The sequence below is a fragment of the Aricia agestis genome, chromosome 6 (genome assembly GCF_905147365.1).
Source record: "Aricia agestis chromosome 6, ilAriAges1.1, whole genome shotgun sequence".
Taxonomy (NCBI): domain Eukaryota; kingdom Metazoa; phylum Arthropoda; class Insecta; order Lepidoptera; family Lycaenidae; genus Aricia; species Aricia agestis.
Window position 1 is genome coordinate 6,539,476 of NC_056411.1, and position 12,963 is coordinate 6,552,438.

General features: G+C 36.5%; 2 protein-coding genes across 4 annotated transcripts in view; one reads left to right on the forward strand and one right to left on the reverse strand.

Moving 5' to 3' along the window:
* The window catches only part of LOC121727687 (protein MTSS 1-like), a 164,655-nt gene that overhangs the window by 34,720 nt on the left and 116,972 nt on the right, over nt 1–12,963 (reverse strand). For all 3 annotated transcript variants that reach the window (XM_042115654.1, XM_042115655.1, XM_042115653.1), the window contains exons 4-8: nt 6,477–6,561; nt 4,543–4,762; nt 4,103–4,219; nt 3,741–3,848; nt 2,933–3,080 (exon numbers count right to left, since the gene is read on the reverse strand). In XM_042115654.1, the coding sequence (XP_041971588.1) occupies nt 2,933–3,080; nt 3,741–3,848; nt 4,103–4,219; nt 4,543–4,762; nt 6,477–6,561 (678 nt within the window). The remainder of the gene's footprint in view (nt 1–2,932; nt 3,081–3,740; nt 3,849–4,102; nt 4,220–4,542; nt 4,763–6,476; nt 6,562–12,963) is intronic.
* Nucleotides 9,535–12,691, forward strand: LOC121727698 (phenoloxidase-activating enzyme-like). The gene is made up of 6 exons (XM_042115672.1): nt 9,535–9,688; nt 10,358–10,483; nt 10,818–10,950; nt 11,180–11,379; nt 11,514–11,671; nt 12,236–12,691. The coding sequence occupies exons 1-6, from the start codon at nt 9,634–9,636 to the stop codon at nt 12,515–12,517; spliced, it is 954 nt and encodes a 317-aa protein (XP_041971606.1). The 5' UTR covers nt 9,535–9,633; the 3' UTR covers nt 12,518–12,691.

Consider the following 12,963-nt stretch of genomic DNA (forward strand, 5'->3'; position numbering starts at 1 on the left):
TTGGAACTAACTTAATTTGAACAAATTTACGCATTTTCACCCCCTTACAACCCTTTTTTCCAGTAAAAAAGTAGCCTATGTCCTTTCTCAGGCTTTAGACTCTGTATACAAAATTTCATTACAATCGGTTCGGAAGTTTTGGCGTTTGGCGTGAAAGCGAGACTGACAGACAGAGAGACAGACAGACAGACAGACAGACAGAGATACTTTCGCATTTATAATATTAGTATAGATTATGTGCACACTGCACAGCTGTTTTTGGGTATTTTGATTAATTAAGGGCCGCGCTACACCGGAATGGAGCTGCCATACGAGGCAAGCACTTTCAGCGCTGCCATTCCGGTGTAGCGCGGCCCTAAGAGGGGTACCACTTACCAGGGTTTTAAAAAGTTTTTTAATTTGACACAAATTTTGTTGACACCGCGCGCTATAAACTAAAGTCCACGCAGACGATGTCGCGGGCAACAGCTAGTTATGAATAAAAACAATATTATATAGTAAAGTAGGTATGATTAGTTCTGTTACAATAATAAAGTAAAAAATAAAACGCCATCTGTTTTCATATATTAGAATTAAAATGTTGATTGCATTGATATATTTTCTGGATGGAATATAGGCCAACACGGTACAATCGAACTCCTTTATTTTAGAGCGCTTTCTGTTGTCAACTTGTCACATATATTAGAAATGCAGGAGTTCTATAAGATAAGATAGATTGATTTTTATTATACCAAGTGATTATATTATTAAACATAATATTCTAACGTATTAAAAACTATAAACAAAAACATACTAACTAATAAGTATGATTAGTTGTATGTTACAATAAAGTATAAAATAAAACGCCATCTGTTGAATCGTATTAGAACTAAAATGTTCATTGCATCGATATATTTCTGGATTTTTTATAATATTATACATAAAATATATTTAAGATTTTTGAAATTTTATTTTAATACACATCCAAGACCCAGGAACATTGAAAACTTTTTGTTCCGCCTGCGGGACTCGAACCCAGGACCCCCGGGATGAGCGCTGGCCACGCGCAATGCGAATTCATTTTCATCGATATTTTCATGGAAATAAGATATTTTCCCACATCAAAATGTAGCCTATGTCCTTTCTCAGACTCTAGAATAACTGTGTACAAAATTTCATTGCAATCGGTTCAGTAGTTTTGGCGTGAAAGCAAGACAGACAGACAGACAGACAGACAGAGATACTTTCGCATTTATAATATTAGTATGGATTTAGAATTTCAATATTTAGTCTGGTTTTAGAGGTCATAAGATAATAGAATAATTAAAAACCTACATTTTATTCATTTGGTTGGCATGTAAAAAGCTAGGTAATTTTTTTGATTTACCTAATTAATATTGTCCATTGTTAAACTTATAATATCAAAGTTGAATATTTTATCGCAAACCCAGAACTTAATAAGTATATCAGGGTAATAAGTATATCAAAATATGTAAGTTTAAGACTGGCCATAGACGGACCGCAAATTTCAGTCAGGATCGACTGCTCTAGAGCGGTGAGTACCGACCGCTCAAGAACTGCTCGAGCGGTCCGTGTATGGCGGATATAAATTTAGTATGGAAACTGCTGATTGCCGTGCGGCAACCGCATTTTACAGTCGGTGTCAACTGCAAGATGCGGTCCGTCTTCTTGCGATTCGATGCGGCCTTAGTCTTCTTCAGATTCCTTCTTCTTCAAACTCATTATAGGTACGTTAAGTACAAATTAGTATTCAAATTACCAAATACACTCGCCCAACACGTTTTACTGTTTTAACATAAAATGCGTATAATAAACAAGTTCCCATGCGACATGATGTCTGAGAGATCACGACCATCGTAAGAAAGCTTTTAATTTATTATGTTGATCGGTGCGTATTGTATAAATTAGTAATTATAATTTGTAGCATTATAATATTGCCTAAGAAAAACCCACGGTGTGAGATTTAATGCGCAAAACAAACAACAACGTTCAATAGACGTCACTCTTACCATCAAGAACCTGCGTCAACACTAGCCTGTTTTGCAACTGACTGAAAGGGTATTTTGAAAACATTTTACCTATTCACCAAAATTATATCCAAGAATTAAAAGTCTACATGAAATTTTGCAAAACCCGTATTTTCTAGCTAGGATATTTTATCGCATACATACTCATATCTAAAATATCCAAAGGACTTCGTCCTAAAGACGACTAAAATTTGCACATCCAAATCATAAAGTTAATATACCTAGCGGAATAGAGCAACAAGCTGTCAAACGAAACCGTAATTGGTTTCATCTGTGTGTAAAAATATGTATACGTATACACTTACACAAGCATGATTGAACATGATTTCTATGAGAATTAATTGTCAAAGTGCGGCACGTGCCGACTGGACGTCAAAAAAAGAGTGCTGCTGTCATGTATCACACGTCTCTTTTTACCACGCAGTGTTACTGATAGTGACATCTCTCTTGCTCAGGCCTTTGTTTCTCTATTCCGCTAGGTATATTAACTTTATGATCCAAATATCATCCCAAAGAGATGGTAGTAGATTCAGACCACCACCAAAACTCGGCGGCACTCCAACAGCAACACATTTCTGAAGCCACGGAAACATCAACTTCGCGACTTCGATAAGGCTTCTTACAGGCCAACGGCAGATACAACTGCAGCCGTCGCCACTTGTCGACAGCACGTGACGCAAGTGCCTTTCGTCTAACACAGTGTTTCCCGACCTGTGGTCCGCGGACCCCTGGGGGTCTGCGAGTATATGTATGGGGGTCCGCGGTGTCTTCTCTGGACCAAAGATAAGCCGATTTTTTACTATTTATTTTATTAAGGTATACCGTGAGAACTGTGCTTGACTTTCTAGGGGTCAGTGGCTAAAATGGTTGGGAAACACTGGTCTAACAAAAGTCTTATAACTTACCATGCTGATCGGAGCACTGGCTGTTGAGCGAGGATATGGATGTGAGCGAGGACTTGCGGCTACCGAGGCGGGACGACGCGGAGGGCGACGGCGGCGGCGGTTCGCTCTCCGCCCAACCGCTGTAGCACGACTTCACGTCGCATATCACCTGAGAAATAGGTCAGTTTTCAATAGATTAGACCAGTGTTCGCAAACTTTTTGTATTCGAAAGTACATCTAGGAAAATGAAAAATTTTGAAGGTACACCACAAAAAAATCTGTGTGTATAGGCGTGATCTGAGTTCCCATCCGCTCGTCGATCATTCTGAGATGTTCCCATTTTGGTTCTCATAAACTAAGAATAAGTGTGATGACTTATTCCGAGGCACACCAACTAGTGCTCACGGTACATCAGTGTGCCGCGGCATACCAGTTGCGGAACACAAAATTAACCTTAACTTAAGAGGAGTCCACACCGCCTTTTTTTCCATACAAACGTTGTCCCCTGTTTCCTCCCTGGATAATGCTAGTAGGGTTATAATTTTTTTCCTGAATATCTACGGCCACTAATACCCCTATATATAATCCCTTATAAATAATAATCCCTATGTTTTCAAGTTTGAAGTTTTGAAGATGAAGTACTTTTAGCAAAAAAGCATACTTGGCCAAAATACCTTTAGCTAGTAACAATAAGTACAGGGTTACAGATATCTAAGATGTTAGGTGTCTCTTTTATTTGTGATAATTAATTGTCTGTTTAAATCCAGTAATACTCGTATGCTTCTGAAATATAAGCAGTAGGCAATGTCCTTGGGATCCACGATTTTACCTGCAGACTAGCCGGTGGTAGACTTCTGGGTTCTGTTGTGTGTCGCGATAGCTGTTCAGTTCCCTCTTGTAAGTGACCAACTTCCGCCAGCATTGCCACCTCGCTTTCCTGAAAAACCAAAGCGTATTACTAAGACGTTGAAATAATTGACGTTTAACAGCCTCATGTGAGGATGACTCATTTACGATCATTGAAACTTGCTTTGATTTTATTCTCTTAGCTTTAATCCTTTAACAACGGTTGTGTATTACCACAACGGCATAGAAGCGGGTGTTTTATTCCATTTACATTTACCAAAGACTTTAGCCACCCAGTGGCCTGTACGAACTCGCCGAGTACTTTTTTTATTTAATTATTCTTACCACTACTGGATTTAGAAGAGACACGAAGTGACAGAAACGGCTACGTTCTTCGATCAGAGCTGCCTTTACCGCCTTCTCCTCCATTTCTTCCAACTGTTGTTTTCTCTCTTGGATATCCTGAAATACAATAAAAATGATACTGGGTGTATGTAATTTTAAAAGTTTTATCGGGCGTCGTTGCTCTCCAATTCCTTGCGTTGTGTCGAGTCTCCTTCACGCGTTTCACGTGTCATACGTGAATTTATCACTCGTCGCACGAGAAAGAAAGAAACCTCTTCGATAACATTACCTATACTGGGTACAATAGACGTTTTTCGTCAGACGTCGCATATCTTGGCTTTCATTCAGTTCCGCCTCCTGAATCCTGATCGCTATAGATACATGCCATTTACGTAGATCAGCGCATCGAACGTGAATCATACCACCTTCGAACACTTTACCTGTATAGAAACGTCCGCGCGTCGTTTGACATCGGGAGCCGCTCGTCTCGCCTTCCTCGCGTTGCGTTGCGCCTCCTGCACGCGCCTGCGCAGCTCAGCTCGCGCACGCTTGCATTCGCGAGCGTGTTCGCGACTGAGCGCGCCCGTCGAACCGTTGCAGCCCCGCCGCCATTCGTCCGCGCGCTCCGACAGCGGTGTTATGAGGCGCTCCATGAGGGTACTATAAAAATAATTAAATAATGAATCATTGATACGATACGAATATAATCTGGGGATACGGCAACCTACTTACTAACTACGTACTACTCTTTAGTATAATGGCTGTTTCGTTACTTACCTACTTCAGATCAGAAACAAAATATTCGCATCACCTCCACGTAGATAGCGAAACGGAGAAGTCATACATCTGATATGTAGACTTTTTTGAAGTTAGGGTCGGTAGAGTTAGGCCGTGTAGATTCAGAAGCTTGGCTCTACATAAGATCTGATACCTTTTTACGGAGCAAACCTTATGTGATCGTCTTGGCAACATTTTACATGAAACGTTTTTGGTGGGATTTCATCTTTACTAGCTACTTCCGATTCTAAGCAACATTATTATCGAAAACAGCTAATTAAGTTTGAGTATAGCCTTGATCGTTCTTTGATCATCGTCATCATCGAAATAATCGAGATAAAGGAAAAAGTCGATACTGTATTATACAAACTATAATAATAATTCATAACAATAATAAATGTAAAACACTGTAAACAACAATTAGTAGGTACAATCCAAATCTCAATAACCAAACTCCAGGATAACAATTAATTAACCACAAAATAATTAATACTACACCGATATCTACTCGAATAAATACAGATACGTATAATAATGATTACGCAACATAATATGGGAAAATCCGTCTTATTTCAGGAATTGAATTTTGTAAAGTGTCATTGGCTACAATTACAAATGCTGCGGTTGCTATGAAATTCCTGGGAAGTCCAGTATTTAGTATGTTATCCTTATGGCTACTGAGTGACCAGTAGCCAGGGGGTTTCGTTGCTGAAATAGGCATTATGATTAGGGTTGCCACCCGTAATTTATTGTACGTTATTTAAGGTAATTGTACTCTGTACTTTATATTAATAATAAAGTACGCGAAAACACTTTATTTCTCATAATTTGATTTCTGTTGAAGTCGTTAGTATTTTTCATTAAACGAAATTTATCGATTAAATATATAATACTAAAGAAAAATAAATTGTACTTTATTTTATACTATGTACTTTATTTTTAAATGCAAATATAAAAGGTGGCAACCCTAATTATGATGCTAGTCGAGACAAGTTTGGCGTTGAATGTGCGTAAGGGGCCCCGCAGAATTACAATTTAAAGTTGGCCGACTATCGTAAAAATCACAGAAATAGATCAAGATAGAAGCGCCATACGCTCGTGTTCATACAAATTGCAGCGGCATGGAGCTTTTATCTTGATCTATTTCTGTGGTTTGTACGATAGTCGGCCAACTTTAAATTGTAAGTCTGCGGTGACACTAACCGCAACCGCAGAATATATATTAGTAGTACCAACCGCAACTTACAAGGTAACTTTTTGGAGCAGTATTCTGGGACTTGGGAGCAACATAGAGTTTAGACCTAAATCATTTCATATAATTATCCTATTTTTGTCCAACACAACCACAGATAACTAAACTATATTTACTGCCTGGGTATTTTAAAAACTAAAGTTAGTAATGGCACCAGTGACCTCCAACTGCCACATAACATTTCTAGAGGAACCCGAATTTGACCAAAAAATGTTTCAAGTCACTTTAGCGTCGCATCCCAGGCAGATCTTTTGTCCTTAACCAAAAGATTTCGATGGAAAGGTTGAACCCTGGATTTCTAATAGGATTGGCCTTATGGACTCAATAAAATTTGATAAAAATTACCTTATGAACGTCTTCATTCTTGTTTCTATCGCTCGATGCCGTAAGCACACCCTCGTCAGTGCGGTACCGATTTCTTTCGTTGCACCTGTAACAAAATTTTCATAACGTTAATTTTCGTCATTTATTATTCTATCAGGGAAGCGGTACCGATTTCTTTCGTTGCACCTGTAACAAAATTTTCATAACGTTAATTTTCAACATTTATTATACTATCAGGGAAGTTGATTCATAGGCAGATGGCGAACCTATGTAATTTGGTCGCGTTATGTCAAACCCGGCCGACAGATCATGACCAATATTTAATGGACCACAGACATACATACCTCCTACCTGTTGTGACGTACCGATGATAAGAAACGTGTCCATTATCTGGGCCTACGTTTGTATTTGAATTTCTACAGCTCAAAACGGCACAATTAGGCATTTAGGCATTTTTAAAATATCGATTGTAGGCCGATTCCGATAGCAGACTTTCGAAAGACGAGCGTTTAGGAACGCGATATGGCACGCAAAGTACATACACATGCGGTATCTATCTTGATCTATGTCTGTGGAATGGACATAACTTGACCAATTGATGTAAGTCCGCCATTTGCCTATGGATCAACTTCTCTGATTGTAGGTACGATCAACATGTGATTCATCATCCTTAAATTGAAGAATTTCAAAGCTACGAGATAGGCTACGAGAAGTAATAATTTGGGTCGACTTCAGTTCAAACCCTTTAATGTCGGAAGTGACCCTAAGTTACCAGCCCATAGAGCCAACACAACGAAATATTTGTTTTTCTAGTTTCTTCCTATTATATAATTTCCTCTGGTCCCAAGTCCTATATCAGCTCAAGTATCCAATTTTACCTACCTAACAGTAATTAAGTATATTATTATTTTTACTTTTTCAAATGGCAATTACGTGTAAGAATATAAAGTAGGTACGAGTAATTATTTTCACATATTATTTTATACAGTTTTAATTAATTATGTAAATTGTTTGTTCCGACTTCCTCTAGCCTCATGTGATAATGTAAGTTTATAATATTTACTTATCATTTATTTCCGTTGTTATCCCTATGGACGAATCTATTTTGGGCTATTTCTATATCATAGTGTTTTAGTAGTGTTACAGATTGGGCAAGATTATGATTAAGGCGACGCCTTGATAATTTGGCTGTAGCGATATCGATTTTTCTCAGCAATGACTAAAGCTAAGAAATTAAAGTTCATTGTCAGTATTCATCATGTCTTTGTCTTTGAATTACCCATAGCATAACACGATTGGTCAACTTTTATAACATAGAATAATCAATCAAAAAGGCCTCTGTAAAAAAAGGGATTCCTATTTTGCCAATAGAGGAGAGTGATTTAAGCTTCCAAAATTTGTACATAAATTGGTTCAAGCATACACTTAAATTTGCCCATAGCTTATATCAAATGTATTTATGGTTTTTAAATTACGCGACCAAAACCATTCTGTCGCTTACACCCTTTCCATTTTTTGCTGATTGTTTCGAATTTGTATCCCCGAAAAATGAACAGTACCCGACGAAACAAACGAATTTCAGCGCGACGGAAATGTGAGCCACATACAGTAAAATTTAAAATATATAAAGGTCGTACACACTCCCCTTCACTCGAAAAATCAAAATCATACCGCAGTCGGAGGTTCCATTGACATTTACACTCATCCTGACCGGATTGCCGATAGGTCACATCCAAAAATAAATCATCACCACACCAATGTTATGACACATACACGAGAAAGATGAATAAAAAATATATATTTTTCAGTGAAACAAATTTTTTATAAAAATATACAGTAAGCCAAAAACCCGTAATTATCAATTTAGGTATCTATTAGTTTGCAGAAATACATACTAAGAAGAGAATATAATATTTTTAACGCATAAGCAACTTCACAAGAATAATCTGTTTTTTTGAGGTTTAACTTTACTTAATAGGTAAAGCACATCTAGACTTTTTAAAATAATACGAATGATTTCAAAAGTCTATTATTCTAGATCTAGACGTCTTAGATTTATATGCTAAATCCATATTATTATGTTAATAAAACATTTAATTTAAATCACATTCATCACGTAACAGTCTAAAAACCCGTAAAAATCTAAACTGCATTTAAAAATAATTAACATTTAGGCCATTATTAAAATATACTTCTTAGGCAGGCACTTAAAAATAAAACAGTTCTTAGATTTATTACTCAGATAGCAGTGGCAGGTGTAAAATTTGTGGAGTCCTATAAAAAATACTAAATAACTTGAACCTGAATCCTGATGTACGTCATATAATATTGCATTAAATTCTAATCGCTGACATTAGAATTATTAATGAACGATGAAATCATCGCTGTTATTGTTAATCTCGAATATCACAACAGACACAAACAGGGGCAATGACTCTGACAGAACTAGCGATTAGGATGGAAACCAGATATCAACATCAAAACACAGGATCCACTATGACCTATAATAGGAAATGTAAATACCATAAATATCAAATCTTAGGTAATATCCATAAATAAGATATTCTTTGCAATGTTTCCTCGAAATTCTTCAAAGAACTTGTCAACGTTTCATAAGAAAGTAGGAAGAACATACTATTATAACTTATTAAAAACAGTCTATAAGAATTGAATAAAAAAGGAACTTTTAATAATTTTAAGACGATCAATAATTTGGACCTGTCGATGATTTTAAAAAGCCAAATAATCCTTACACTTTTTAGCTTTCAAAATCCCTGACAAAAGTAATCACCAACTAATTATTGTTTTATTAATATGCTTACACAGATTTTATAACACCCATAGCCTATAACTAGGAATCTTTAAATAATGGAAAGCCAGCTGTCGTAACCCAAAAATGCAAATATAGAAAATACTCAATACAAAAAGGAAAACTGAAAAAAAAAAACTGCATCAGTAGCACTACGCAATACTTTTCGGCCAAAACAAATCGTGATTCTTCGAATCGGCGACTCGATCTTCGATCGCAAAACCGGTGGTAATAATGTCTCCCTCACTTCTAATATAAACAAGATGCCACCCGATATCAAGTTCAGTGTCAGCAAAATCTTCGCAACGTTCAGTCTTAACTCTTAATCGATACTTCCAAGATATTTAATCTCATCGAAATCTCATCAAAATGAATTTTAAGTTCACGCTTTTATGTATCGTGTTCTTCACGTACAATTTACGGGGTAAGTTTTCTTAATTTTTCATCAATGTTCTAATATAGTGCTACTATCAATTTTTAAACCTTGTCATAGTCATTAATTAATTCCAATAAGTATTCAAAAATTAAACTTAATTTAGGATTAATTTAATTAAATAAGAATATTATTAGTAATATTATAAGAGTATCAACTAAAGCTTTTTTTGTTAAAATTATACAAATTTTCCCCTATTATTTATTTTATAAATTTATTCAAATTAAAAATTAATAATTTTTGGAATAATAAAAATATTGCCAATAATTTTAATTAATTTGTAAAAATAATATTGTGTATAACAATCATCGTAAATCTATATCACAAATTAACTACATCCTATATGTTCAAACTCTACATTTTTTATGAAAACTTAGAGAATACGACACTCACAAAATAATCAATTCCAAATAATTAAAAAGGATTCGCCACCTCTTTTTCTATTAAAATGTTTATAATCACAACTATACTGTTATAATATAATAATATAACCTCATTATACCAATTTCAAGAATATAAATCCTTGAACTTCTGAATCTCAAAATAAATTATTAATACTATTGAAAAATGTAGAGTTAAAAAAAAAACAATCAACGTGATAGGTCCCAATGCGGTAAGGTTTGTTAAGACAGTAGATAATTCTAGACTTGGTATTTCCAGATGGCTCAATTGATGCCCGTCGGGTGGCGAGAGGGTATACCGCCAACTGCAAGAAGAGCGATTTTCCTCCTCATCCACAAACCTACTGCTGCGGCCTCGATCAAGCCGACGATAACCTTGAACGGAGTGAGTATATTAATAAGCTTAGATGAATATTATAGTAGATAAGCTGTAGGTCAAAATATACATTTCTGATTGATGCAGCTAAGTCCAGAGATAAGATGTTGAAGTTTAAGATAATGTTAACAATATATTTAGATAATAGTATTTTAAAACTGTTTCTTGTTTATCTAGTTATAGAAGTTTGAACATTAGATAGAGTTATCTAATGTCCAAACTTTTTAGGTTTGAGGAAAATCACGATCACCTTGAGCGTTTTTCCTTTTCAAAACTTCTACATCAATCCTATACTGTGCCGTTGTCAACTGGTTTTAGTAATTATAATGTAATGAATTTGCAGGTGGAAACGCTGCTATCAATCAGTTCCCTTGGATTGCTCTAATAGAGGATGCCAAAAAAGAAGTAACATGCACAGGAACACTGATCAGCTCCAGATACGTTCTGACTGCAGCACAGTGCTTGTTCCGAGAGCCGTAAGTATTTTAATCCAGCTTTTAATAAAAAATATAATAATATTAAATACGAACATGTATTTATCTGTCTATGTGTTACTTCTTTACGTTAACGTAAAAGAGACGACGAAGACACCACTGTAAAATGTTGCTCTTATGTGGACTCACACAACTTTAAATTTAGCTAAGCTTAAATTCCCTTGATTAACTGAAACAAGAAATCATAATCTATAATGTCATTTATTTGCAGAACACATGTCAGATTGGGTGACTTCAATAAAACAAACACGGGCCCAGACTGTATCAGTACAGGGGGTGTGACATATTGTAACGAAGGAGCCGTCAGTATCAGCATCGAAGAATACATTCCTCATCCCATGTTTGAATCGCCCAACTTCCACGGAAACGATATTGCAATTCTCAAGCTAGCGAAAGCTGTGCCTTATACGAGTAAGTTCAAAATTAAACTTAGTAAAAAGTAGGCAGATTTTAGAAAAGGTTGATAGAATATCATCTCTTCCTTGAGACGCCAGTTTGGATTTTTTCATTGTAGACAAACGGTAACAGCTCTTTCCTGTTTTCAGCATTCATGAGGCCAATCTGTATGCCAACGTACGACATAACACTTTCTCCACCTAAGGATTTGCATCTGATTAATGCTGGTTGGGGTAGCAAGCCGACGAACGAATTTGAGGAGGATGTGCTCAAGCATTACGTCCAATTGCCACACAAGTCATTGCCGGTATGTTAATGAAAATACTTTGTTACCGCCACGATTAAACTACCATGGTCTTAACCAGACCAGTAGCTTAGACCCTTTAAAAAAAAAACTTTGTTACCTAACAAATTATAAAACTTTCACAACATAATATTTGCAGCAAGTCTTTCACTTTTAATGCTAATCAGAATAGATGAGATCAAAATATGATGTAATGTTTTCTTTCAAACTTGAAAACCTCTTAGAGCTGGCGCGCACTACGACGTTTTTGCCGCCCGATTATTTTACCGACCTACACAAATTCAAATAAAATGCCACTTTATGACATAAGCTATAGGTTTCATTTTGCTCTACGCCATTGAAAAGCAGCGGCAGCATGGTTCGCTAGACAAATGTCGGTAGAAAATTAAATCTGTAGCCTACTTCATAAAGTGGCATTTTATTTAAATTTTGGTCGGTCGGTAAAATAATCGCGCGACAAAAAGTCGTAGTGCGCGCCAGCTCTTAATGCAATCACCACCATAAGTTTTTCAAACATTATTTGAAATGAGATCAATAAATTCAAAAAGACAATTTCATACATTTCAGGAATGTCAGATGGCGTACAAGATGAACCTGTCAGAAATGGACAACCACTACATAACCGAAAATCAAATCTGCGCGGGCGGTGAAGATGGTTTGGACTCCTGCCGAGGCGACGGTGGTGGCCCTTTGATGCACGCTGAGGAAGGACAGTACTCTCTTCACGGCATCGTCAGCTACGGACCCGTACCCTGCGGTAGAATCGGAGTTCCCAGCGTCTACACCAAAGTGTTCGCGTATTTGCCTTGGATCCAGAGTGTTATCTCATCGCGGCACGAAAGATTTTAGTTAATGAAATGTGATTGACGGAAAAAGAGGGAGATTTGAAAGTATTTGTTTATACCTAAGACATATCGATTATTATAAATATTTCGTAATTTATACCTTATAGTCAGTAAGTAGTGTAATTAGTTAACTGGTTATCTAGTGAAATTAGTATCTAATAAATAAAATAACAATTATTTTTTTGTTTGCTTTTGCTGCCTATTAATTTGTAGTTTTCCTTGTGAAGTTTTTTTTTATGAAATAAGGGGGAAAACGAGCAAACGGGTCACCTGATGGAAAGCAACTTCCGTCGCCCATGGACACTCGCAGCATCAGAAGAGCTGCAGGTGCGTTGCCGGCCTCTTAAGAATAAAAGAAAAAAGAAAGGGAATAGGGTAATAGGGGAGGGTAGGGATGGGAAGGGAAGGGAATAGGGGAGGGTAGGGAAGGGAATTGGGCCTCCGGTAAAC